Source organism: Syngnathus typhle, linkage group LG11 (assembly GCF_033458585.1).
Source record: "Syngnathus typhle isolate RoL2023-S1 ecotype Sweden linkage group LG11, RoL_Styp_1.0, whole genome shotgun sequence".
NCBI lineage: Eukaryota > Metazoa > Chordata > Actinopteri > Syngnathiformes > Syngnathidae > Syngnathus > Syngnathus typhle.
Window position 1 is genome coordinate 8261656 of NC_083748.1, and position 23475 is coordinate 8285130.

Genomic DNA, 23475 nt, shown 5'->3' on the forward strand with positions numbered 1-23475 from the left:
CCATTCATCTATTATTCAAACATGTATTTTCAGTGACACGGATCATTTCTCATGGCGATCCTAATGATTAGTTTGGTTGAACGTCTTTTGAATTCCTTTTAATCATCGCTGGCACCCGCTCATAAGTTGCGAGGCCAGCAGTTAAGTCAGAGCGGCCCGACAGCATCGGCGCATTGCAGCAAGCAGACGTGAGCGCAGTTTTCTATCGGACAATCCCCTTCACCGGTGCGCGTGCGTTCCGCCGATCCTCCTGCTGTGAGAATGAGCATGCCCCGTCTACCGCTAGAGCAAAAAATCCACTGGAGCGCAAACAAAATGCCATTGTGTGGCCTTTCGGCGGCACCGAGCATCGGCGCGAACGGACATTGTCTTTGCTTTCCCCTGCCGTGTACTTTCAGAATGATTATTGTATGCGCATACAATGTTAACATTAGTATTGTGAGGGGAAGGGGGCCTGTTATTATGGAGCAGGAAATGACCTGCCGGGACCCATGATGACCTCAGAGGGAAAGCAATGACCTCAGACTGACCTCCGTGGGCTTACTAGGTGCTGTACTCTGCTACACTATTAGAACAATGCGCTGGAAATCCCCTCTGGTGTTGTAACGTGTGCTCTTACACATCCTGTTTATTATTCTAAAACTTATTTTCATTCAATCAATGCCTTGATTAGTATGTCAAAATGAAACGCGACATACTTGTGTCAAGAGGGACACAAACCTAACACAAGCGCGCCCCCCAGTGGCCATGACTTTAGTAGTTTGTTAAACACGTCTCAGTACTTAGGTTAATCTGCGGAATTGCAAATTTGCATATTGTGGGTTTCGTCAGGTTCTCTAGTTTCATCCTATATTGCTAAAACATGTTAGTTGGAAAAATGTGTAAATGGTTGTCTATACTTGGCATAATGGACAAAAGACACTTAAGAGTTTGGTTCTCCAATTTTTATTTCAAATTTGACAGCTTTACATTGTCTTCCATCCCCATGTCTTTTCTCACACAACTTAGTCTCACGTCTTTCTTAATCTCAGTGCACACAACACTTCTTACAAAATCAGTAAATGTAGAAAATGTGACAAAATCACAAACAAAAGTGACAAACATCCAAAAATCTGAGCTACGATATTATCAGGGGAAAATAGAAAAGAACAGTGCAAACTGAATACAATTGGCAATGATAAGTAACTAAACCACACCTAACCGCTTGAAAAAAATCCATGTATGTGAGCAAAGACATGAGTGATTGACTTGAGCACTTGTTATTCATCTTGCAAAATGATAAACCTAAAGCAGAAAAACAAAAGTCGAGATTCAAACTTAGGGGACATGTAAAGTCTGACATGTGACAAAGGGAGTATCGCTCAACAACCTGTGATTCCGTTAATCACAAGGCACGAGTGTTTGGATAAGCCCACATGATGTGAAAAGCACGTCTGTCACATTCATTGGGGTTGTCATACATAAAACATACTTGACTGCGTGACGAGCGTTGACATCTCGCTTAGAGAGCATCCAGCAGACTGTCGATGCGGCTGACCAGATCTTGTCTCTTGAGTGACGCCGCCTTGTCATTCTCGATGTACGCCTCCTTCTTCACCTTACCGGCAACCAGTCGCTCCGCCTCCTGGCTCGCGCGGCCCACCAGCTCCTTCACCTGGCCATCCAGCTTTTGGACCTCCGCGACCTGGTGAAGAGATGCCCGTCACTCGACGTCCACGTTATTTAACCACGTTCCTGGAAACGCAAGCGCCGCGCACCTTGTCGGCCAAGTCGGAGCCTTCGGCCTTGAGGCGAGCCTGCAGCGAGCTGATCTCGTTGGTGAGTGTGCGGTGGTCCGCCTCGAGGGTCTTCCGGCCGCTATTGAGCGCGCCCGTATCGCGACATTGCTTGTAGCGGTTGACCACCTCGTCCATGTGTCTGTACAGGCCCAGGCGCTTGTTGACCAGGGTCAGCACCTGCTCGGTGATGGACGCCACCTTCATGCGCACCTCGGCCGCAGGGTCCTGAAGGAGGAACACAGGAAGCATACGATTTGTACCTCATCAAATGAGGTAAGCAGGCACAAATTGTTTCATTCACAGGTACATACAGAACAATTCGATGTTTGTCCACTAGATGGCACTGTTGCCATTTTCTGAATCGTTTGTGTTCAACCTAACACAATGGTTTGTTGGGCTTACTGGCTTAGTGTTCCTACAGTGGTAACATACCACCAATTTGTACAACATAACTCAGAATATGGTGGAATTCATCACTAATCTAGGCTGGGACAGGTCATATTTTTGGGGGGGGGGGGGGGGGGGGGAGGTGGAAAACAAACCTTTGTGATGGCAAAGTCCATTCGAACATAGATGATGACAGTGAAGAAGAGGATGTAGAAGGCTGCAAAGACCAACAGAGGCTCCTGCAGCATCAGGATCTTATTGAAGTTGTAGTGAACCTGTAAACAATGAAACACGAGCACGAGTAAGAACTTATTCTTTGACGGTTTTCAATACGGAAGCACTTTGACACACCAATGCTAATCTAGTCACATAAACTGTATAGACCACAACCGAAAAGCTCCAAATGTTTAATGAAAAAAAAAGAGTTTCCTCGAGTCAACCTTCAGTCAATCACCATGACTCGGATGAATGAGAATCTAAAGGATCCTTACCACAACATCTTGAATGTGCTGCTCCACCAGGTTGTTCTTGGTGGCGACCAGCACGGGGCGGCCGAAGGTATCAAGGTACGTGTAGTGCAGTTCGTTTGGCATGCGATTTATATTATAGGGTGTATCCATCTGGATGTTTCTAATGGAAACAGACGGTAAAATAAGACAAAGAAGTAAGAATATATTTGTCAAATTCATCGATTCAAACGTTTGTTGCAGACACTCACTTGGCTCCCTCGGGCAGAATAATTTTCACAGTCATAGAGTCAATGACCTGGTCATCATAGACGTGGTCAACCAGTCTCATCTTCAGTGCGTACTGGTCACCTGAAATATAAGATGTTAGCAGCACACAGTAATTAAGAAAAAGGCATTTATTATAATGCTGATGTTAATCGGCTTTGTTTCCAATCCACTCACCCAAAGTGTAGAGATACTCATAGCTGGGCAGGTTATAGCCAATCATGTAGTGGGTCTTCCAGCCCCCAAACAAAGGGAAGCGAGGCCTGATCTCCACCTCCACAGAATCATCTAGAATCTGCAGGTGGGAGGTGGAGATGTTCCCAATCTCATCCCTGTAGTAGACATCTTGTGCAGAGGCAGGAAGTATTGTCTGCAGAAGGGGAGCTCATTGTCACATCACAAATAGGAACAATTAAGCGCAAGCCCGTATACCTTGAAGGACTTGACGGACGAGATGCCGCTGTCAGACTGACGCTGGTAATCGTAGCGTGAAAACGGGCCCTTCAGGACGGCTCCAGTGTGCCTCACATCGATGGTTTCCTCCACAGCGATGTTGCCCCAGTGAGACACCTCAATGGTGCGAGTAATGCTACTGATAGTCAGAAAGGGCGTGTTGTTCTCAAAATGGATCTTCATTGGATCCTAGACATGAAAGGACATGCACGGTTAGAACTTAGTGCCAGCACAGACTGTCACTGTGCGAATGATGAGCCGCACCTGGCTGAACTGGGGAATGTCCTCGTACGGGCCATATTCAATGATATCATCGGTCTTAGTGGGGTTGCCCAGTTTACTGTAGCTCTCCACTGTTTTGGACGCCAGGCGAACGCGTGTCGTCTGGCTTCGAGTGGGGTACGGCGAATAGAAGTAGTGGTTGCCTTGAAAAATGACGAGCTGGCGCTCACCCTGCGTGATGTCCGAGGGGAAGGGCTGGAGGACGTGGCTGAATGTCATTTCCACTTTGACTTTGACCTTACCGTGCACGACCAACTTGGATGGAAGAGTTACTTTGAAAAACTCCCCACTGTTAAAGAAGGTGACACAAATGACTTGGAGTACATCAACAAGTGCTTCTGCTACAAATGGATGAGAATGGTGCTTTACGTTAAGCCGTTGATTTTTGTTTCCTGGATGTCAAGTTGGCCATCATCCTCTTCATCACCTTGCACCTGAAAAGACAGGTTGATTTTTAACTAAGAGCACATTAACCGTTTGCGAAGCGTTTTTCGTTCTCACTGTGTGTGTGTTTGTGGTGGAAAACAAGAAGGCAATTTTTCCGAGGAAGCACTTTGATTCATTTATTCCGAAAACATCCCTTGCAGTTTGGACATGTCCGAAATGTCAGTAAGAAGTAAACATTAAAAATTGTAGATTATTCAAGGTGTCGCTCACGACTTTGTTCGCATTGGGTTGTTTAAGTCTTAAAAAAAAAAACACGTTTAAAGGCTATGAAAGTGGGCGGTTCCTCTGCGCGCTCGTAGCCGGAAGTGTGCTGCTCAGCGCATACGTGTCATTCAGTCGTTAAAGCAAATGTGCACCCCTAAGGAAGTCAACCAATTAATATACTGCAATTAAACAAAAGCTACTCTAAAAAACGCATTGTTTCATAACAATCCTGACAACGTAATTAACAAACTAATGTTAGCCATAGACAATTTATTAGCAACGATTAGCAAGCAAACCTATTGGGCCACTGGTATTTATTAGCATCGTTTTGCTGCAATTCTTTGAAGAATAGAGAATTTGACAAAACTGTACAAACAGATTATAAACGTGCAAAGGTTTGACTAAAATTATTTGCCTGAGGTATGAGAGGGTAACAACGGTCGCGTGTCTCCTGCACACAATAGCCAGTGAGCTAACCGCTAACAAGAGCCCGTTGCTGCGTGGTAATGTGCTCATTTTCAACTCACCGAGGCTCCCATGTATGCCAAATGTGGGAAAAGCTCCGGATCCACGGTCAATATAAAGCTAGATACGTCGTAGCGTGCGTGATTAGACAGGGTAATGTCCGCGGTGATCTTAGCCAAATGAGTGCTCAGGTCCACAGTTCTCCTGACTTCGTCGTTCACCAAAGTGGCCGAACACAGCGCGCCGGCCATGAGCAGGAGGAAAGTGCCGATCAGGGACATGTTTGCGGAGGTGCAGGCGACGAATAACGGGAGAAGAGCGCTCGGTTGGAGGTGAACAAAGTAGAAAGGCCGTCACACCGCGCCGTTCCTACTGCATGAGAAGAGATGACGCTTCATTCATACGAACGTCATTACGTCACAAAGGCCTGCGCCGGAAGCGACTGAACGCGACTCGGCTCAGTTGTTTTACTTTTTTTATGAGAATTTAAAAAACGAATGCTCGTTCTGTATATAGTAAAACGTTTGAGTGAAACTGGAAGTTCCTTGGCGTTTCATGTCGTAGTCTGCCTTTTATGTATAATGCCGTGCTGTCGTTCACAAGCCGAAATAGCTCAGTTGGGAGAGCGTTAGACTGAAGATCTAAAGGTCCCTGGTTCGATCCCGGGTTTCGGCAGTGTGTGACTTCCTTTTGCTTCAGTAAAGCGTAGTACAAAGTTGCCACATTCTGATTAAGTGAAAATATGTTAGAGACGTGCAAAAAAGGCACTTTTTCACAATACCCGACTGTATTTCAGTAAATTTACGGTCTCCAACTTAAATACTGTATTATATAAGATTTGTATAACAATCTGTCCTCACACGTATTTTTTATTCACTGGGTTTATCACAAAAGTAAGCAAGAACAGCTGAGCAAGGCGTAGCCGGTGTGTGACGTCATCCCCGACGGAGCTTGTTTTGGAGGAAGTGGACAGCGAATAGCGAGCGAGGCTAAATGCTAGGCTAACACATTAGCTTGACGGACAGGAAAAGCCAACGTCAACGACAAGACACCATTGTAGCACATCGCTGAGATTTTCGCTGCCACTGACAGCGCTCACTTCGATTCGGAGAGTTAGTCGCAACGGATAGACATCGAATATTAGTGGTGTCGAGGCCCCAAAGGGACACTTTAGGGACGACAGACATTTAAAAGGAACTGCTAGCCCCCCTCTCTTTTTTTTCTCCCTAATCTGCGCTTTCATAACGCCAAGAACCGAGGCAGAAGAAACGTCCACTTTTGATATTTTTACCACAAGATCGTCTCACAGGTATGTTTTCCGATATTTTCACACATTGCTTTTGTGGATATGAACAACAAGGCTGTTGCAGATCATGCTACATTCTCCATTAGACCCGTTGTTGAGCTAAATGTTAGCCGAATCGATTTAGCCGGTGGTAAATGTTAACACAAAGGGCAAAAATTTGACTAAAACAACACGCTTCCGTTCGTTATCAAGCAAAACCTCCATTTGTATCCATGATGTAAGCCCTCGGGACTTTACATTGTTTGTTTGGTCGCGTTCTGGTTTTGTGTTGTCACCTTCGAGTGTTTTCACGGCTGTAAAATGATGACGAAGCATTCTGTGGAATTGTTTACCAGGTTTTACTTGTGCTACTCGTTTACCAAATTACACAAATTGTTGTTATCGAAACCATATTTTCCGATCCAAATGTTGCTTGCCAAGTCATGGTTCCGTTAGCCGTGTGTTGACCAACCATGTGATCAGTCCCTGACAATGTGTCATGGGGTGCAGATTAGGAGCGCCGCTACTCGAGCACTTTCACACCCTTTTACAAGCACTTGGTCGCTCTTCGTGCTTTATTTTCATCAAAACAAACCAAAGTGTAAATGGGGGTACGTATGTTTCCTGACAGTATGTGGATGCAAATAAAGAAAATAATGCTCCAGTCAAATGAGGAATATTGGACTTTGGTCTGTTCAGTTGGATGCACTGTAGTGGTTGAATGGTTCAACATGAATCAATCAGTGTATGTAGAACAAAAAGTGATGCAATCATGTTTTAATCTCCTCTCGTAGCGTAAGGACATGTAACGATTAACACTATGGTTCCATTCTTTATGCTGTCTTGTGACCGCTATTTGTTCGGTTTCGGTATCCTTTTAACAACATTCAACTCAGTGGAACCTCCAAAGTCAAACAAAGTCCATATTGTTATGCTGGTCGATTTTCCATTGGTTGTAACTTGAACACCATCTTATACATGGAAAAAAAATAAAATAACGCTTACTCATATTCTTTACATACATGTCCAGTAATATTTAAACATGAAAACTCAAAATTGTAGAGAAAGGATTGCAGAAGGGGGAGCCAAGTTCTTTCCACTGCACATTTTAACATTCTCAAATGTTTGAGAAGCTGTATTGTCAGTTGTGCAGGTATTTACAAGACATGACTGAACTGACCACACTGCAGAGATAAAGGGTAACATTCTACAGAAAATATTCTATGTAAATTTGAAACAAAATAGTATAATTCCCCAGACCAGTGTTGAGTGGATTAGGCAGAAGTGAAAGTGCAAAAATAAAATGAACGACAAACATAAGTAACTGTCATGTGTAAAAGTACTTTTCCGTCATTGTACGCATGTCTACAACAATTGTGCTTCTTTGGAGCTCTGTGTCCATTTCAGAGGAATGCCCCCCCCCCCCCTTCATGTTTTCTCATGTCGTTCCAGCTGAGGCACAATGACTTCAAGGAAGAAAGTCCTCCTCAAAGTCATCATCCTCGGAGACTCCGGGTGAGTGGTCCTCGTCCTTAAAGCTCAAGGGCTTTCCACCGCACCTGGGATGGATGCCTTAGCACCACTTGAGAGCACCGCTTGTTCGGCTCTCAGGACTGCACGCAAATGAAGCTTTTCTGTCCCTGATCTTTAACTGTGCTTCGTGCTCTGTGCTCGCTTCCCGTCTAGAGTTGGGAAGACCTCGTTGATGAACCAGTATGTGAATAAGAAGTTCAGTAACCAGTACAAGGCCACGATAGGTGCAGACTTCTTGACGAAAGAAGTCATGGTGGATGACAGACTTGTCACCATGCAGGTATTTTGTCCACACTGATTCAAAATTCAATTGCAGCTTCTTTTCCGTCATTGTAAAGACATAATAATGAGATTTTGCCATATGCGCTCAACTTCTTTTGATTGCATTTCAGATTTGGGACACAGCAGGTCAGGAGAGGTTCCAGTCTTTAGGGGTGGCGTTCTACCGCGGAGCCGACTGCTGCGTTCTGGTCTTTGACGTGACGGCCCCAAACACCTTCAAGACCCTCGATAGCTGGAGGGACGAGTTCCTGATCCAGGCCAGCCCCCGAGACCCGGAGAATTTCCCCTTTGTGGTGCTCGGCAACAAGATCGACTTAGAGAACAGACAGGTGGCCCGTCAGCTTCCTCTTTTTGTTCGTTTTACATTTGAATATGTGGCCCTAAAATGTTGCACATGCCCTCGTGTATGTTCAGGTCACAACCAAGCGGGCACAAGCATGGTGTCAGAGCAAGAACAACATCCCCTATTTTGAAACCAGCGCCAAGGAGGCCATCAACGTAGAGCAGGCCTTCCAGACGATCGCACGCAACGCTCTCAAACAGGTACGGCGTTTACACTGACGCAGCACCTCTCGGCGTAGATCTGCAACTCCTCTGCCCGTTTTCTCAACCAGGAGACCGAGGTGGAGTTGTACAACGAGTTCCCAGAGCCGATTAAGCTGGATAGGAACGAACGAGCCAAGCCTTCGGCGGAGACCTGCAGCTGCTGAGGCCCACCGACATCTGCGTCGCGGCCCCTCGTCGCCTCCCCCGTCATGCCTTGTCTGAATATCCTCCCTTCCCACGACCCACCGTACAAGCAGCATCTTGCTCACGACAGTACGACGTGAACATTCTGCAGCCTCCTCCTCGTGTATGGGAATCACACATTTTCTTTCAAGCATCGCTCTCCTAACCCAAAGAACACCTTAAACATCGTATGCTTATTCTTCCTGTCCAGTGTTTTCTCCCCCCACCTTTAAATGGCAACAGACGTTTTCAGTTCTATGAATATCGCTGCTTTCACAATCACTTGTTTTACATTGAGCTCGAACATCCTACATGTCTGTTTCATTGAGGATTTTTTTTTTTTTGTAGCTGTGGTGGTTGTCTTATTTTACAGGGCACCACAACTGCATGAATAGAAGAAACACTGCTCCCCCCCCTCCCCTCCTTTAAGTGATTTGTATTGTGGCTTTGTGTCACGCTACGCACCTCACCCAAGCTTAAAATACATATAGGGACTGAGATTTAATTTGGGATAATCAGATTGCAGTTTTGATGCTAATTGATACACAAAATGAAGACAAATTGCAAGTCCCACCACTCAAGAGTTCAGGCTGTGTTGAAGTCACTCAAAATAACATTGTACGTGACATGAGATAGGCACACAGGTTAGTTTTGTTCCTCTTTTGACTTTCTCTAGTACAGTTATCGCTTCCTGGTGCAAGATGAAACAAATCAAGGCAGCACATCAATTCCTTGACAGTCCAGGGAAAAGAAGTATAGTCTGGTTTCTAATTCAGTACTCTTAGTCAATGTGTTTCTTATTATTGACAACTGTTTCAAAGACTTTGTACAATTGCAATCACTTTGTGGGGAAGACAACCATGTCAGTTTCCGTATATCTTACCGCCAGTTGCTTTAAGTGCTTGACATTTATTTTAACCAATCAGATCTGTCTGTTTGAATCACGGGAAAACGGAAATGCATTACGAATTTGAAGATCGCTAACAGAAAAGAATGAAATGGTGGAAGTAGTGGCATTCGTCATTGTATTATAAATATGATAAATGCATAGCAATGTTTCAAAATGTCTTTGCCTTTCAAGTATAAGGGTAATAAAAACCTCAAATTCAGCTACCTGTTTATTTCTAAAACTTTATTTGAACATCTAATCATTGAACAGTATATAGTCCCATTAGAATTGATTAAAAGAATGACAGAAATCCAGTAACTCTGCTTTACTAGGTTTTTGATTTTTTGTTGGCTCCTTGCAGCCACTGTTGAAGTGCCCCAGTAGACTTCCTGGGAGTGTCTTTCTTGTCCGTGTCCTTCTCCTGACTCTTGCAGGCATCCGACACCTTCCTCTTTGAAGAGCCACTCGCCAGCCAGCTCATCATCATCTTGCTGCTAGCTGTCTCCTTGGGCTCCTGTGGGGAATACACACACACACACATTTGTTTCTCGAATTACAGCTTACTTTGCATCTTCCCTAACCCAAGTCTTCATCACTGTACCTTTTTCTGGTTGAGATCTACAGGCTGAAGGCACTCCGGAGAGTTGTTGCGAGAATTATTGACAAGCGACGAGACGGGATGATAGGTCAATATGTCTTCTGACTGGAGCAGTTTCAAAGCATCCACAGATTTCACCTCGCCAAAATCAAGCCACCGCCTTACATCCTCCTCTCCGGCCAAGATGGCTGGCATCCTGAAAGGGACACCGCCTTTAGCTCTGAAGCAAAGCTTTTTATCTCCTCTCCTCACCTGTCATGGATGCTGTGCAGATTGGGGGAAGCGTTGACAGTGATTACACTGTAGGTGTAGAGGGGGTCACCACCAGATGGAGGTGTCCAGCAGTCAAATAGTCCTGCCATGGTCAACAACTTCCAGCCTGTCCACTCATCTGATGGTTCTTCTGCCTGCTAACACAGCCCAGCAAATGTAAACAGTGAACCACCGTTTATCACAGGGGACTACGTTCCAGACCCACAGTAGGTCAAAATATGCCATGTACTGTTGAGAACTTCTAAGATGATGGGGAAACATTATAGTATGGTCACATCTGGCACAAAACCTTGACTTGCCTCTGCTGACTCATTGACAGGATCTTGTTTCTCCTCACAGGACCGGTGAGTCTGAGGGAAGTAGATGAAAAATGGCTGCTTCTCTTTCTCCTGCCTCCTCCACTCATAGAAGCCATCGGCGAGGATGACGCAGCGCTGTCCTTTCAGTAAAGGGTCCTTGGTAAGCAAAAAAGCCATTCAAAGGGACATTTTATAGAATCTGTTTAGCTTAAAATGTATTACAGACTGTTTTTCACAAAGTACCTTATAAGTCTTTTTCTGCAGGATGTTGTCACTGCGACAATTGCTGGTGCTGTACTGCATCTTGCTTGGATCATTTTCCTTAAACCAGGAAGGGACCAGGCCCCAACGCATGGAAACCAAAACACACTCATCCACAGGTGCATTCTACACAAACACAAAAACATTATATCAGATGCACCAGCAAAACAAATGTAGCGTTTTTTCTTTCTTCCAAATTCTTTTCCATCATGAGCTTAACGTCAATTATTTACTTCAACATTGATGTGACATTAAACTTGCTCAGAAAAAAAGGGGGTTTGATTTTGTTTTTTTGTACCGACAGTTTTGGGTGTCATGTTCCGGATAATGTCAGTAAAACACAACTTAATCATACTGAGAATTTCCTAGCGCATTTTTTATCTCGATCAGGTTACCTTGTCAAAGTGCCTGTGTGACAGCAGCACAGGGCTCATGGACTGGGGGCTTTTGTTGTAGGAGGGTCGGTATTTGTCCGCGTTACCCTCCCTCCAACTAGGCTGTCTCCGCTGCCCACGCCGGTTTCTGTACGAGCAGGCTCGGCTCACCTCATCCGGAGCAAGAGTGCACGCAGTCCTTCCACACATTTCACCGGTAAACCCCGGCGTTCTGTTGGAGTAAATTGGTGACACACTCCGTAAGCTAACACGCCAAGTTAGCGTTGTGATGATAATTTGCATGTAATGTTAGCTTAACATACCTCGTTTGAAAAAGTGAAGTTTACCACTTGTTTTCCTGCGTTTTATTTGGGCTGCGTGACTAAGTAGTAGGTTTGACAGCGTGTTGGTGTTTGTTTCGATGGAGTGAACGAGGAGGAGATTTGTCAACACACAAAACCAATGATGACGTCACGGTTATGCAAGATGGCGGAATAAGTGGGAATAAGTTTAGCGTGTATGTATGATAATGTGAAATTATTACATTGTCAAGGACCGATACATTATTATAAAACGGCAAAGCAGCCTTTACTATGCCGGTTGTTGTTGGCGGGAGTTTAGATTTTATTTTATTGAATTTATTCACTTGTTCCAACCTTCCATTAAGAAATGTGCGTTGGAAATTGCAATAAATTTATTTCTAACGACAAACAATAGAATCAGCCATCAAGAAGTTGAAATATAATTTTAAAGATTGTATAAATGATATTTGCAAATATTTGTCGGTTATGCAGCTTAGCTATACACAGATTTAATGTGTGAAGTTGCAAAATTGTTGAACTAGATTGGATGGAGAGAGGGAGGGAAGAAACTGACAACCGCTCAAAAACAAAACAAAAACCTGACAACCGTAAATGAAGGTTTCTCAATTTCTATTATGTACACTTGCGCCCCCTCCTGTCATAAACAAAGCACTGCACCTGAACAGCAGTATTATATCTGAGTACACAATAATTAGGCTTTATCTTAACAAAAATGAAAACAACTTAAAACGATTTGTGTCCAACTGGTATTGAGCGTATCTATTTTCAATGAACATTTCGGAAAAACATGTTTGAGTACCTTTCGCCATGTTTTCGTTCACTCTGGACTGGAACTGTACTCTTAAGTTTCAAACTGGAAATTTCACAGCAGTCTGGAATGCGGCAATATCCTTTTGTAACTTGATATGTATCATAAAATTATTAATTTTGCCAGTTTAAAACAACATAAATTCTATTATATGTTGTTGAAAATCAAATATAAAACTAAATACAATACATGAGATTTAAAATAAATGTAAATAAATGTGTTCAGGTGCTGTTGCATATCAGGCCCCCTTGGTGTTGCCATGGCAACAGTAAACCAAGTTGGGGTAGAGCGTGCGTTCCTCCGGTGAAACTCAACAACAAAGTCAGAACATCTTTGGAGCACCGCAGGTAGGAACAAAAGAAACTTGTATATGAAATGGGGATTTTATCATGTATGATATAATATTAGGAGATAGCTGGTCATTGCTATTTTAGTTTATCTTGGACTGTAATTCATAAGTTATCATCTGGTATTTCTCAACATTAGATTTGTCTTTATTTATGGCAAAATAAATATATTGGGAAATGTGTTTGCAGTTGTGTAACAAATACTCACACTATGTCAAGATGCAAACCTAACTGGTGTAGTCAAGCGGTCTGCAATTTGACCCTCACATTGACAAAGTCAACCTGTCGTTGCTGTCTGAGTTTTAATCACTGTATCGCATTATGCGCCCTACTGAACTAGCTATTTAAAAGTAAGATGATTGCACAAACACGTTCTGGACCATCTGTAGCATGCACATGCATATACATTATTTATGCTTTTATTTCCCAGAGTGATAATGATGAGTGGCTGAATCACGAAACAGGAAAATAAATACATGCAGCAATTGTTCCCAATAGAATAGAAAAAAAAGTCATGCATAACCTACTATGTAAGGAGTACAGTATAGTTTATGGTTAATTCACAGTGCTTTAGAACACAAAATACATTATTAAATATGAGAGGAAAGGTTTATAGGAGAGTAGAAAAGGTTCACACTGTTACTGTTTGTGACTTTCAACTCTACCCTCGGATGGTTAGAGTCAGTTTATAGATCACAAGGGTTGAATTAATCATGAGGTCACACTGTAGACACGAATGTTTGAACCCGCAGGCCATCTATTAAAAATTCATGAAGTTACCATTCTCTTTTTGGCTCTTAGTCTTAGTTGACATAATCAACTATCTTTGGTTACATTCACTGTAGTTTGTTCTTCACCTACATTCATCAAGGTCAGATGTGTAAAAGAATGAATGCGTTTGGATTTCCAGGAGGGACAATCTGTGAAGGACCAGAATCGAGTAACAATGGTCCAGCAATGCCAAAGTCAAGTTGAAATCAAAACACTGCAAACGAGTAAGTCATCTCACAATACGCTTGTACAGATGACTCACTCAGGAAGATTTTTTTTCTTTCATTTGCATGTGTGTGTGTGTGTGAGACAGCGTCACCACCATTTCGACACGCTGTCCGCTTGCCTGCTCTCAACTCAGAGAGACTAAAGACAGCCAAGGCCATAGTGGAAAAAACTGTCAAGGTAAGTCAAAAAGAGAAAAAAAATGTCTTTGTATGTTTTTGAAAATATTCCAATTTATTTTCATTCACCTCCATGTTTTATTCCATGTCTCTCTCTTTCTTTTAGTTGCATAAAGTGTTCTCCATTCAGGGCCCTTACCCGGTAATTCGGGCCTCATTGCGGGCCAGAGGCTGGCTGGAGAAGCGGATGTGTCACCCCGGCCTCCACATGTCCTCACGTCCTGTTAAAGAGGCCCGCTTGAACGATGCCGGTGGCAGCGACGGTGAAGACGGTCAGCTGATAATGTGATGTTAAAACAGCTTATTTTGTCTCTTTTATTTCTTTACTCACTCGTTACCATCGAGCCTTCTTCTCAGATGATGTCAACCAAGAGCAGGATCCGGCCGGACTGTACAGTCTTATGGTAAAACCTTGAAGAAACAAAACATGAGGACATCTGGTGTTACGTTGAGACGAAAAAAATATTCTCATCCCTCAGTCTCGCATGGTGCGGAATGAAATGGTTTATTTCTACTGGACAAATAAAAGAGATGCCATCAACACCAGTATCTTGCAGAAAGAACAGATGATTAACCATTTTGCCAAAGCAGGCAGCTTCACCACTAAGGTACTAAAATTGATTCCATATATTTGAGTAAATTGAGTGGATTCAACTTTTAAGTCAAAGTGCAGGACCTCATCATAAATTCTGTTCCAGGTGGGCTTGTGTGTGAACCTGAGAAGTCTGCATTGGTTTGACTCAGCAGACCCGGACACTTTCTTTCCTCGTTGTTACAGACTTGGAGCCCGGGATGAGAAGGATTCTTTCATTGGTTAGATTTTATGAATAACCTTCTGGAAAAAGTACAACATTTAGATGTCTGTAATCTTTATTTCCCTCCTGAAGAGGACTACAGGAGGACAGCCTGCACCAGTCTTTTGAAGTACATTGTGGAGACAGCTCATAATGTTCAGGAAGAGAAGAAAAACGAGCACATGCAAAGTAGCCGGCAATCTTTTTATCGTATGTTGTGGCTCGGTTTGATTGCCTTCCTCCATTTGTAGAATCATCGGAGCCCGTGGTGGTTTCCAAAATGATCGGCACAGCTCTCAAAGTGTGTTGGGATTTTCTTGAGAGTTTGGAGCACGCTGACATTGACGCTAGCTCGGAGACAACGCCATCCCTTGCTAAGGAGGAGTGGGGGGAATTTATCAACAGCTACTACTTGCTTGTTCAGTAAGTATACCACGATGTGTGTGTGTGTGTGTGTGTATATACATACTAACCATTCTCCTGCTTGCTTTTTCACTCAGTGCCGGAGCCAAAATTGAGATCAGCAATCATTTAGTAAGACGTTGTAAGTCCATGCTGCAGAGACTGGCTGACGTCAGTCCACAACTGGACACAGATGGCATTCACAACATCTGGATCATCAAGCCAGGAGCCAAGTCCAGAGGCAGAGGTGGGACTTGGGTCTTGACCCTTTCAGGTACATGCTATTTCAAAATATGAATCCATCCCTTCGCTCTTACAGGTATCAAATGCGCCAAGCGTTTGGATCAGATCCTCAGCCTGGTGGACAACGATTCAGCCTTGATCAAGGAGAGCAAGTGGGTGGTGCAGAAGTACTTGGAGCGTCCCTTCTTGGTGGAGGGGACCAAGTTTGATGTGCGCCAGTGGTTTCTGGTAACAGATTGGAACCCTCTCACCGTGTGGTTTTATAAGAAGTGCTACTTGCGCTTCTCTACGCAGCCTTATTCGTTGGACACGCTGGACAAGTATGTTGAGAATACAAAATCACTAAATGCATGTACACTTGAATGTATGCTATAACTTATATGGGTCACCTATTTCCAAACTTCTTTTCAGCTCTGTGCACTTGTGCAATAATTCCATCCAAAAGCATCTGAGACCTTCTCATCAACGCCATCCCAGCATCCCAGAAGACAACATGTGGTCAGACGACCAGTTCATAACCTTCCTGTCTGGTCGGGGTTACAAAACTCAGTGGGAAAATGTGGTTGTGCCCGGGATGAAGAAGTCTATTATCCATGCATTGCAGAGCGCGCAAGATCTTGTGGATTCACGAAAAAACACCTTTGAGCTTTACGGGGCTGACTTTATGTTAGGTATGAGCATGAGAAAACTAAAAACACTCATAAGAAATAATCAAACCCAGAATGATCTTTTCCAGGTGGTGACTTCCATCCATGGCTGATTGAAATCAATGCCAGTCCCACCATGGCCCCCTCTACACCCATCACTACCCGTCTTTGTGCGGCTGTGCAGGAGGACACGCTGCGCGTCGTCCTCGACCGCAGAGCAAACAAATCAGCAGACACGGGAGACTTTGAGCTCATATATCACCAGGTAGGCAAGCTCGCACCGACTAAATCCTTTGACTGTATGACTTAATTTGTCTCTTTTGTTTTCTAGGCAGGAGTAGATATACCGCAGTATGTAGGAGTCAATTTATTTATTGAGGGCTTCAGGCTCAATGGCACCTGTCTGCTTCCTCCTCTGAGACCTTTCAAGCGCTCAGTCTCAAAGTATCATGGCACCAAAAAGGAGATTGCTTCAGAAAAAGTCAAGTCTCTGCCAAAAGTTCTTAAGAGTACCAATGTCAAAAACATCTCAAACAGAATTCTTCCTCCTCCTGTTCCTCAGCCATCAGTGCCCATCCCTCTTGAAACATTCACACTTCAACTGCCGAAGATGGCACACAGATCCGTCCACCTACCTGTTGATGCTTGCTCGCATTCTGTCTCTTTGTGGCGAAGGGGCTTGTAGGTTAAACGTCCTCAGTGAGTACCGAATGCCAAGAAGAACAAAAAGCACTTACAGGATGACATTCCAAAAAACTCAGCGGCCGCTTGAAATTCATTTGGTGGATGGTAAGGAATCTACAAGCTTCAAGGCTGCCATTAATATTTTGTAAAATGTACAGGAAAATATTATATATTTGCTGCTGTGCTGGAGATTTATTGACCGGAAATCTTAGATTCACTTCAAACATGTTTTATCTCTCAATAAAGTTCCAATTTAATTGCTAGGTATTTTCAGTTCATTGCTGCTTTACTTGACATTTAAGTTGTGGACTATGCCTCATTAGAGGCAGTTTACTGTGGACTGGTCGCTAGTCAATCGCTCATATTGCCAAAGCATTCAACCCCAAAATATGTGCCACCTTGACAAGAAAGTATGTGAATGCAATTAATAGTAGGCGACACTTATTTTGGCTTATAAATTAAATCAAGGACCGAGTCTTTGTTTTTGTTGTTTGTACTTGCAATAACACATTGTGAACACGTAGTGGCGATAGATACTTCTGAGGTGGATGACACAATTAAACTTAAAAACGAAGAAGAGTCCTTTGCGCGAGGGCAGCGGAATCGGTTGCCTTCTTTAACCTGGAGTGAAAAATGGCGGCGTCAGTGTGCCGAGTCGCGAGCACCGTGGGTCGTGTACTCGCCAAAACCCGCAGTGTAAGTAAGCCTTCAAGGGACGCGTCTAAGAACAAGCCGCTTTGGGCACTCCCTATTGTCAAAGTGAATGCACAAGAAATGGAAGAAGCAATTGTCATGGTTTGCTTTCCGCAAGCGGTACCTCCAGTTAGCGTTTTAGCATTGGCTAGCCTTGAGTGAATACAAGGTCAATTGATCAAGTAATAATGCAGGGTCTGCTATAGATAATTTCTTTGATATTTAAAGATTATATTTGTAAAGTCAATGTTTTATTTTCGCATGAGGGATTTTCTCATTGTCTACTCTTGTCAGAAACGGTATGTCCTGATTTGCCCTCAACGTAGCTTAGCTTCCCAAATAGCTTGTCAAGTATGGTAATTTTGACCAAATCATTTAATGATGCGCTTCCATCGATTGTCAATGTGTCTTTTGCATTGTGACCTTGTGTTGTATCTTTCAAATGACGTTTCGCAAGCACTCAACCACTAAGTGGCCAACAGCTTCTGTCGCCTCCCTATTGCCATTGAAAGGTGACAAATATTTGTAATTTGTAAATGTCACCTTAGATTTGAAGGCAATTCAAAGATTTGTCAGATTTTAACTTTTTTTTCTCACTTTATAAAGTTCTGATACATTTCTCAATGGTGATTGATGTGAATGTATTTATATTTGTGTTATCAGTAATAATAATAATAGTACATTGAAAGTTACTCTCTTATCATCGTAGCCCCTCCTGCTGTCTCTGAGGCGTGGTCAAGCCTCAGTCAGCTATGCCCAAAGCCTACTGGGAGCCCCTGAAACTCGTCTCACTGCCCTGGATAATGGCTTGAGGGTCGCATCGGAAGAGACGGGACATGCTACGTGCACTGTAAGGACTTCATAACATGCAATAGTGGATGGCATTGGGCTATGATCAACTCTCACTTTCCAAATATCCTCTCCTTCATAGGTCGGACTGTGGATCAGTGCTGGCAGTCGCTATGAGAGCGAAAAGAACAATGGGACAGGGTTTTTCCTGGAGCACCTGGCTTTCAAGGTAGGTTGACACTCTTTTGGATGTTAATACATTGAGACCTTTTTTATGACAGTCTGGATTTCGGTGTGAATGATTATTTGTCTTTATGTGCCCTCTGATTGGCTAGCGAACAGTTCCTGGTGTAACCCACCTGTCACCTAATGTAAACTAGGATGAGAACAACTGTAACTTTACTACTGCCTTAGTATCAATTAGTGATTCTGACTTGGGTAAAAATTTGAGTTACATCACCACTGTAGGAAAGGAATGTGCTCCACTGTAGTTATTCAAATGTCAAACACAGTTAAACAAGGTGACTTATGTCCTTGCTTTCCAGGGCACCAAGAAGTACCCTCAGACAGTTTTAGAGAAGCAGGTGGAGTCTATGGGTGCTCACTTGAGTGCTTACACATCCCGGGAACATACCGCTTACTACATGAAGACCTTGGCTAAAGACTTGCCTAAAGGTATTGTGACTTGTTAGCATCCATGCATGCAGTGTAGTACACAGGAGAACGCAAACTATTGTCACGCTTAGTGAACTTCTCATTTGTTTGGATTTCTAGACAAAATCTGCTGTTGATGCAGATTTGGAACAATGCATAAAAACTTGCAATGTGTAAGCTAACGTTTTGAGGAATACTCAAACATTTTAACATACTTGTGTTCCCCCAGCTGTGGAGCTGCTTTCGGAGATGGTGCAGGGCTGCTCGCTGAGCGAGGAGGAGATTGAGCAGCAGCGGGGTGTGGTGCTGCGCGAACTGGAAGAAATGGAAAACAACAACCATCAGGAAGTTTGCCTGGACCTGCTGCATGCAACCGCCTACCAGGGTACTGCACTGGGACATAGTCCACTTGGACCATCCAACACCGCCAGGTGAGGGGGGGGGAGTAAAATTGTTTTGCCCCCACAATGATTGTCAATGCACTAATCCTTTAAGGTTCTAAGAAACATCATTTGAAATTCTATTAGAACTATCACCCGCCAGGATCTAGTGGAATACGTCAACAGCCATTACAAGGCTCCCCGCATGGTTCTGGCTGCAGCTGGAGGTCTGTCCTTTCTGCCACCACATACAACATTTGTGCAAAGATTCATGTCATGTGCTAAATATGCAGGTGTGAACCATGAGGAGCTTGTGGCGTTGGCCCAGACTCACTTCAGTGGACTGTCCTTCGAATACGAGGGAGATGCCGTTCCTGTGTTGTCACCCTGCAGATTTACAGGCAGTGAGGTGAGTTGGTATTGCGGAAATATTTAATGGCTTTGCCCACCTATGTTAGGAGTAGTAGTAAAATGCTACTAGAAGAAAGTGGGAAAACAATAGCCAATGCTAATTGCGATTTATGTTTCTCCCCAGATCCGCTTCCGTGACGATGGTCTGCCCCTGGCCCACATCGCCATCGCCGTGGAGGCCCCCGGCGCTGCTAGCCCGGACATCGTGCCTCTCATGGTGGCCAACGCCGTCATCGGAAGCTATGACCTCACCTGTGGCGGCGGAAAGGTTAGACGCCAGTGTCATATCTGAAGTGATGTCGCCAAAGCATTGTTTCATTGTCGCCTTTGTTTTGACCATTTGAAATGGAATATTGTCAGCTGCCTCGATGGTTACATTTATCCCAACTAATCGGTTTTAAATGAAACTCGTCTGACCAAACCTTCCTATGTCCACTCTTTGTTCACGTGAAGAACATGAGCAGCCGTTTGGCTCACCTGGCGGCGGAGGGGAACCTGTGTCACAGCTTCCAGACATTCCTCTCGTCCTACAATGACACCGGCCTGCTGGGCATTTACTTTGTGACAGATAAGCTCAGCATTGACGACATGATGCACTGGTCCCAGAATTCCTGGTGAGAAATGACACCGAGTCACACAGATCACCTCAACTGCATGGTTCATTTTGACTTCTGAGAACTGAGTCCGGTTGTGCCTCAGGATGAATCTGTGCACCACGGTCACAGAGAGTGATGTCGCCAGAGCCAAGAATGCCCTGAAGGCCAGTTTGGTGGGACAGCTCAATGGTGCGTCACGCTATTGTCATTGCATTTGACAAACTCACTCCAAGATAGCTCAATCACGAGTGGGTTTCTCCTTTTTTGCAGGAACAACACCGATCTGTGACGACATCGGCAGGCACATTCTGAACTATGGTCGGCGCATCCCCCTGGCCGAGTGGGACGCTCGCATCGACGTGAGTCTCTTTGAGATGTTTGCCAGCGAATGCCCCCCCCATTGCGCTGAGCACACTTTGACCCTCTCGTCTCAGGCCGTGACCCCCAGGATGGTGCGTGACACCTGCTCCAAATACATCTACGATAAGTGTCCGGCTGTGGCAGCTGTCGGTGGGTCCTTCTTTCAAGCGCACTTTTAACGATAGCTGTTGAATGTTCATTTACGATTTCTGAACCTGTTCGTTTTTGTCCCATCTTCTCTTTAGGCCCCATTGAGCAGCTGCCCGACTACAATAGAATGCGCAGTGCAATGTACTGGCTGAGGTTTTAGATTGCATCGTGGTGTCGATCCGTGTCCTGCTCCTCATCCTCACCGAGTGTCCACACAGACAGCCATCGATCAGTCCAGCCCCCCCGCCAACCTCCCTCTTATCATGCCCGCTGTTTTAGTCATTGAAGGTGGCAGTTCACAGGTAACCTTGTTTAATCTGCACATGACCTCAACAGCTGGCACAGATGTGAGTAGAGGAAGGGGGGCTGGACCTCGATTGAAATCAGGACTCTGTAGATCCTAAATGCAACCTATTTGGAGCAAGAGTATATTTATCATGTCTGTAAAATCAATTTCTGTCTTCTATTGTACATAACAGAAGCTCACATTCTGACAAAAATAAAACTGTAAAACATGGGTTCTTTTGTTTATTTGATCTGGTTTGGTGCTGAATGGTGTATGTTTGTCATACAAGACTGTACAGGTAGCTGCTCGTGTGCCCACTGTTGCGGCCATCTTGGTCTGCCAAACAGTCTCAATTTTCTCCCTTAATTTGCATTGTATCGTAAAGCCAAGCCAATTTTACAGTAGAAAAAAATCTCAATGAAATATTGATCTCCTATCACTCTACTCAGTGAATAACTTATGGAGAGATTTATTGTAATAATTAGTGTATTATATTTTATAGTGGCACTCGTGATGTCACAACAGACTAGTGTGCCAAGGCAGCCTACTTTAGAAGACTGCTTATGATACATACTATGTATACAGTAAATACAAAGACTGACGTCAAACGTCGATGTTAGGAAGCCGCGTGGTTGATAGGCCAGGCTCTGCTTAGAATCATGACCTTGTCTTCTATTCATGTGAAGTCATGCTGCGCTGTATCTATGACAGCCATGCCACTGACTGGTATAAATCGTGAACATTTGTTAGGAGGAGGCCTGACATCTGCGTAACGCATGTTTGTTTATCTCTAGCCATTCACGATGACTCCTCTCGCCAGAGGACCCTCGAGGGCCGACGATTACATTTACGTCATTAGTGAAATGAGGATCGCTCCGGTGATGGGATGCAATGGAGGTGCTTCAAGAGATGAGGTAGTTCTCGGCCTGACATCCCCTTCCTCGGTTTTCCGGAGTCCCTTATGCTATGATAGTAGTTCAATAATTGCCTTTGGAACTCAAGTCATCTCAGATGAGTCACTGCATCATGCAACAAAACAATACAATTGCCCTTTTAAAGAAGCAACAACATGGTTGAGCAGCTGTTGTTGCAAAGTAATGAAGCCAGTAAAATCTCCTCACAAAAGTTAGGAATGCTCCGTCATGTAGAATCGCTTCTTTTAGAGCCATTGACGTAAGCAGCTCACTTGTGAACATGTTACTGTGACGTGACAGGTGAAGAAGGATGAAAGAGCAAAAGTTGGAAATAAAATTCATGCTCGGATGCTTTTACAGAATTTGGGAAATCTCAGCCAAGCACAAAAAGTGCACATTATTCATGCACATTGACCATTTAACATTGGTGCATAAAAATAAGGAAACAAGTAGGAAGTACAAAATGAGATGGATTAAAAACAGGTTGATTATTCTGCTTGATTCATATTTCACTAAATCCAATATTGGTCTTTAGCCTAGTGTGGTTGCATAGAACATATTGTCTAAACATTTTTGGCTTGACTTCCCCTTGAAGCATCTGATTGTATTGTCAGCAGGGTAAAAGATGTGAAAATGAACGCGGACACACCGCATATTGGAAACCATGCACACAAATGATAATAATTTCAATGGCCCGCCTTGTCACTGTAATCATATTTGATAGCTCTTCTGCATGATGAATCAAATGAATGCATAAGTGTGGCTGAGATCATATCTCTCACACGTCCTCTTTTTCGGCATCAAAGGTTTATTAGTACATTTGGATAAATGCACTTTTCTTCTGCGGGCTGACTGTCTGTGTCATTATGTTCCAATGATTGGGAATGTGTTATTTTTAGATGGAAGAAAGAAATTGCAACAAGGGTGAAGGAAATGAGATTAAACAAAGGGAGAGGGGGGGGGACATAAACAGAGAGAGGAGACAGCAGTGGGTCGTGCTGGACTTTCAGCCACTTGAACGTCCTGCTGCTTTACACGCAGGTCGCTCCTGTCATTACTGAGGAGGAGAAGGAAAACATTTTTGGGTTGATTATTCAAATATCCAGATTATTTCCAGCGCTGGAAATTGAAGTGACTTTTTTTTCTCCAAGTCACCAACAATCTACTGAAGTGACACTGAGTAAGTAGTACTCATCAGCAACACTTTAGCAGGACTTGGATTGTTTTTTGTTGTACTGTGCATTCTAATATGTCAAATAGGATGCTTTGAAACTATTTATGACTATCCTTTAAATCCAAGTTAAAAATTGTATATCCATAATGAATTGGTGCAAAATTAGGTTTTCTTGCGCTGTAAGTTCTTTAAGTAATTTGCTTTTAATGGTCTAAAATCGTTAATTATTTGCTTTTAAATGTATTTTGCTTTCAAATGTGAAGCATATTGAATTACTTTTTTTTTGCACCTTGCCTTGCCTTTCACGCACGCGTCCCTGAAATAATTTGCGTCATTTTGTGTGCTGCCAACAGAATTGCGAGCATGAGGACG

General features: G+C 43.7%; 5 protein-coding genes and 1 non-coding gene across 7 annotated transcripts; 4 read left to right on the top strand and 2 right to left on the bottom strand.

The window, feature by feature from the left end:
* Positions 1–929: 929 nt before the first annotated feature.
* On the bottom strand, positions 930–5158 carry rpn1 (ribophorin I). Its single transcript, XM_061290614.1, has 10 exons — positions 4813–5158; positions 4004–4068; positions 3617–3923; positions 3332–3541; positions 3077–3269; positions 2884–2983; positions 2657–2795; positions 2321–2440; positions 1758–2003; positions 930–1684 (listed from the first exon to the last, which is right to left on the bottom strand). The coding sequence occupies exons 1-10, from the start codon at positions 5029–5031 to the stop codon at positions 1502–1504; spliced, it is 1782 nt and encodes a 593-aa protein (XP_061146598.1). The 5' UTR covers positions 5032–5158; the 3' UTR covers positions 930–1501.
* Positions 5159–5352: 194 nt separating this feature from the next.
* trnaf-gaa (transfer RNA phenylalanine (anticodon GAA)) lies at positions 5353–5425 on the top strand. Its single transcript has one exon. It is a non-coding gene; the product is annotated as a tRNA-Phe (tRNA).
* A 278-nt stretch (positions 5426–5703) lies between these two features.
* On the top strand, positions 5704–9688 carry rab7a (RAB7a, member RAS oncogene family). Its single transcript, XM_061290617.1, has 6 exons — positions 5704–6059; positions 7488–7550; positions 7722–7848; positions 7961–8179; positions 8265–8393; positions 8465–9688. Exons 2-6 carry the CDS (start codon positions 7498–7500, stop codon positions 8558–8560), a joined length of 624 nt encoding a protein of 207 aa, XP_061146601.1. The 5' UTR covers positions 5704–6059; positions 7488–7497; the 3' UTR covers positions 8561–9688.
* An 8-nt stretch (positions 9689–9696) lies between these two features.
* Positions 9697–11483, bottom strand: hmces (5-hydroxymethylcytosine binding, ES cell specific). 2 transcript variants are annotated; one of them, XM_061290615.1, is made up of 6 exons: positions 11295–11483; positions 10882–11025; positions 10639–10794; positions 10319–10476; positions 10070–10262; positions 9697–9982 (listed from the first exon to the last, which is right to left on the bottom strand). In XM_061290615.1, the coding sequence occupies exons 1-6, from the start codon at positions 11481–11483 to the stop codon at positions 9797–9799; spliced, it is 1026 nt and encodes a 341-aa protein (XP_061146599.1). In that variant the 3' UTR covers positions 9697–9796. The 2 variants fall into 2 exon arrangements, with proteins under 2 accessions (XP_061146599.1, XP_061146600.1); XM_061290616.1 differs by having other exon boundaries at positions 10319–10469; positions 10635–10794.
* Positions 11401–17089, top strand: LOC133161896 (tubulin monoglycylase TTLL3-like). Its single transcript, XM_061290613.1, has 15 exons — positions 11401–11533; positions 12630–12751; positions 13662–13746; positions 13836–13927; positions 14033–14198; positions 14284–14330; positions 14406–14534; positions 14625–14739; positions 14814–14909; positions 14972–15143; positions 15221–15369; positions 15442–15685; positions 15777–16036; positions 16102–16277; positions 16344–17089. Exons 3-15 carry the CDS (start codon positions 13698–13700, stop codon positions 16695–16697), a joined length of 2049 nt encoding a protein of 682 aa, XP_061146597.1. The 5' UTR covers positions 11401–11533; positions 12630–12751; positions 13662–13697; the 3' UTR covers positions 16698–17089.
* A 177-nt stretch (positions 17090–17266) lies between these two features.
* Positions 17267–21246, top strand: LOC133162632 (cytochrome b-c1 complex subunit 1, mitochondrial). The gene is made up of 13 exons (XM_061291969.1): positions 17267–17392; positions 18099–18239; positions 18321–18407; positions 18724–18853; positions 19062–19263; positions 19360–19439; positions 19506–19621; positions 19748–19891; positions 20077–20237; positions 20323–20408; positions 20490–20578; positions 20654–20729; positions 20825–21246. Exons 1-13 carry the CDS (start codon positions 17330–17332, stop codon positions 20887–20889), a joined length of 1440 nt encoding a protein of 479 aa, XP_061147953.1. The 5' UTR covers positions 17267–17329; the 3' UTR covers positions 20890–21246.
* Positions 21247–23475: the final 2229 nt, after the last annotated feature.

What these genes read in the sequence shown, in the direction of transcription:
- hmces (XM_061290615.1), bottom strand. Translation starts at nt 11,483, where the DNA reads ATGTGTGGAAGGACTGCGTGCACTCTTGCTCCGGATGAGGTGAGCCGA. An exon ending in CACACAGGCACTTTGACAAG is followed by an intron (nt 11,026 to 11,294) that starts GTAACCTGATCG and finishes GTGTTTGTGTAG; the next exon opens with AATGCACCTGTGGATGAGTG. An exon ending in TAGATCTCAACCAGAAAAAG is followed by an intron (nt 9,983 to 10,069) that starts GTACAGTGATGA and finishes TATTCCCCACAG; the next exon opens with GAGCCCAAGGAGACAGCTAG.
- LOC133162632 (XM_061291969.1), top strand. Translation starts at nt 17,330, where the DNA reads ATGGCGGCGTCAGTGTGCCGAGTCGCGAGCACCGTGGGTCGTGTACTC. An exon ending in TTTGGTGGGACAGCTCAATG is followed by an intron (nt 20,409 to 20,489) that starts GTGCGTCACGCT and finishes CCTTTTTTGCAG; the next exon opens with GAACAACACCGATCTGTGAC. An exon ending in TCCGGCTGTGGCAGCTGTCG is followed by an intron (nt 20,730 to 20,824) that starts GTGGGTCCTTCT and finishes TCTTCTCTTTAG; the next exon opens with GCCCCATTGAGCAGCTGCCC.
- rpn1 (XM_061290614.1), bottom strand. Translation starts at nt 5,031, where the DNA reads ATGTCCCTGATCGGCACTTTCCTCCTGCTCATGGCCGGCGCGCTGTGT. An exon ending in TGAGTATCTCTACACTTTGG is followed by an intron (nt 2,984 to 3,076) that starts GTGAGTGGATTG and finishes CTTATATTTCAG; the next exon opens with GTGACCAGTACGCACTGAAG. An exon ending in ATTCTGCCCGAGGGAGCCAA is followed by an intron (nt 2,796 to 2,883) that starts GTGAGTGTCTGC and finishes TGTTTCCATTAG; the next exon opens with AAACATCCAGATGGATACAC.
- rab7a (XM_061290617.1), top strand. Translation starts at nt 7,498, where the DNA reads ATGACTTCAAGGAAGAAAGTCCTCCTCAAAGTCATCATCCTCGGAGAC. An exon ending in ATCATCCTCGGAGACTCCGG is followed by an intron (nt 7,551 to 7,721) that starts GTGAGTGGTCCT and finishes CTTCCCGTCTAG; the next exon opens with AGTTGGGAAGACCTCGTTGA. An exon ending in ACAGACTTGTCACCATGCAG is followed by an intron (nt 7,849 to 7,960) that starts GTATTTTGTCCA and finishes ATTGCATTTCAG; the next exon opens with ATTTGGGACACAGCAGGTCA.
- LOC133161896 (XM_061290613.1), top strand. Translation starts at nt 13,698, where the DNA reads ATGGTCCAGCAATGCCAAAGTCAAGTTGAAATCAAAACACTGCAAACG. An exon ending in TAGTGGAAAAAACTGTCAAG is followed by an intron (nt 13,928 to 14,032) that starts GTAAGTCAAAAA and finishes TCTTTCTTTTAG; the next exon opens with TTGCATAAAGTGTTCTCCAT. An exon ending in TCGTTGGACACGCTGGACAA is followed by an intron (nt 15,686 to 15,776) that starts GTATGTTGAGAA and finishes ACTTCTTTTCAG; the next exon opens with CTCTGTGCACTTGTGCAATA.